Genomic DNA, 1,079 nt, shown 5'->3' with positions numbered 1-1,079 from the left:
AGGTACCAGTATGCCAATCTCGACTCCTAGTGAAGAAAGCACTCCATTAACAACTATTCCTGTCAGCACCACACGTGTGACCACTTCTGAGGGCAACATCCTTTCAACACCTTCTGTGGACACCAGCACACCTGTGACCACTTCTCCCCAAGTCAGTTCATCTCCTACAACTCCTAAAGGTACCAGTATGCCAATTTCGACTCCTAGTGAAGGAAGCACTCCATTAAGAATATTGCCTGTCAGCATCACATCGGTGACCCTTTCTGATCCTAGCACACCTTCAACACCTCCTGCTGACACCAGCACACCTGTGACCACTTCTACCCACATCAGTTCATCTCCTACAACTCCTGAAGGTACCAGTATTGCAACCTCGATTCCTAGTGAAGGAAGCACTCCATTAACAACTATTCCTCTCAGCACCACATGTGTGACTAGTTCTGAGGGCAGCACCCTTTCAACAGCTTCTGTTGACACCAGCACACCTGTGACCACTTCTACCCAAGTCAGTTCATCTCCTACAACTCCTGAAGTCACCACCATGCCAATCTCTACTCCTAATGACGGAAGAACTCCATTAACAACTATTCCTCTCAGCACCACATGTGTGACTAGTTCTGAGGGCAGCACCCTTTCAAAACCTTCTGTAGACACCAGCACACCTGTGACCACCTCTATCCAAGTCAGTTCATCTCCTACAACTAATGAAAGTACTAGTATGGCAACCTCAACTCCTAGTGAAGAAAGTACTCCATTAACAACTATTCCTGTCAGTACGACACGTGTGACCAGTTCTGAGGGCAGCACCCATTCAACAACTTTTGCAGGCACCAGCACACCTGTGACCACTTCTACCCATGTCAGTTCATCTCCTAAAAATCCTGAAATCACCACCGTGCCAATCTCTCCTCCTAGTGAAAGAAGCACTCCATTAACAACTATTCCTCTCAGCACCACACGTGTGACCAGTTCTGAGGGCAGCATCATTTCAACACCTTCTGTTGACACCAGCACACCTGTGACCACTTCTACCAGAATCAGTTCATCTCCTACCACTCCTGAAGTCACCACCATGCCAA

General features: G+C 47.7%; 1 protein-coding gene across 1 annotated transcript in view; it reads left to right on the top strand.

The window, feature by feature from the left end:
* Positions 1 to 10: 10 nt before the first annotated feature.
* LOC105539556 (mucin-17-like) overlaps positions 11 to 1,079 on the top strand; it is an 8,832-nt gene continuing 7,763 nt past the window's right edge. The window contains exons 1-2 of the mRNA XM_011979884.1: positions 11 to 356; positions 828 to 1,018. Of these exons, the coding sequence (XP_011835274.1) occupies positions 11 to 356; positions 828 to 1,018 (537 nt within the window). The remainder of the gene's footprint in view (positions 357 to 827; positions 1,019 to 1,079) is intronic.

This window comes from Mandrillus leucophaeus, unplaced genomic scaffold (genome assembly GCF_000951045.1).
Source record: "Mandrillus leucophaeus isolate KB7577 unplaced genomic scaffold, Mleu.le_1.0 Scaffold2066, whole genome shotgun sequence".
Lineage (NCBI taxonomy): Eukaryota > Metazoa > Chordata > Mammalia > Primates > Cercopithecidae > Mandrillus > Mandrillus leucophaeus.
This window is presented reverse-complemented; position numbering and strand designations above follow the sequence as displayed.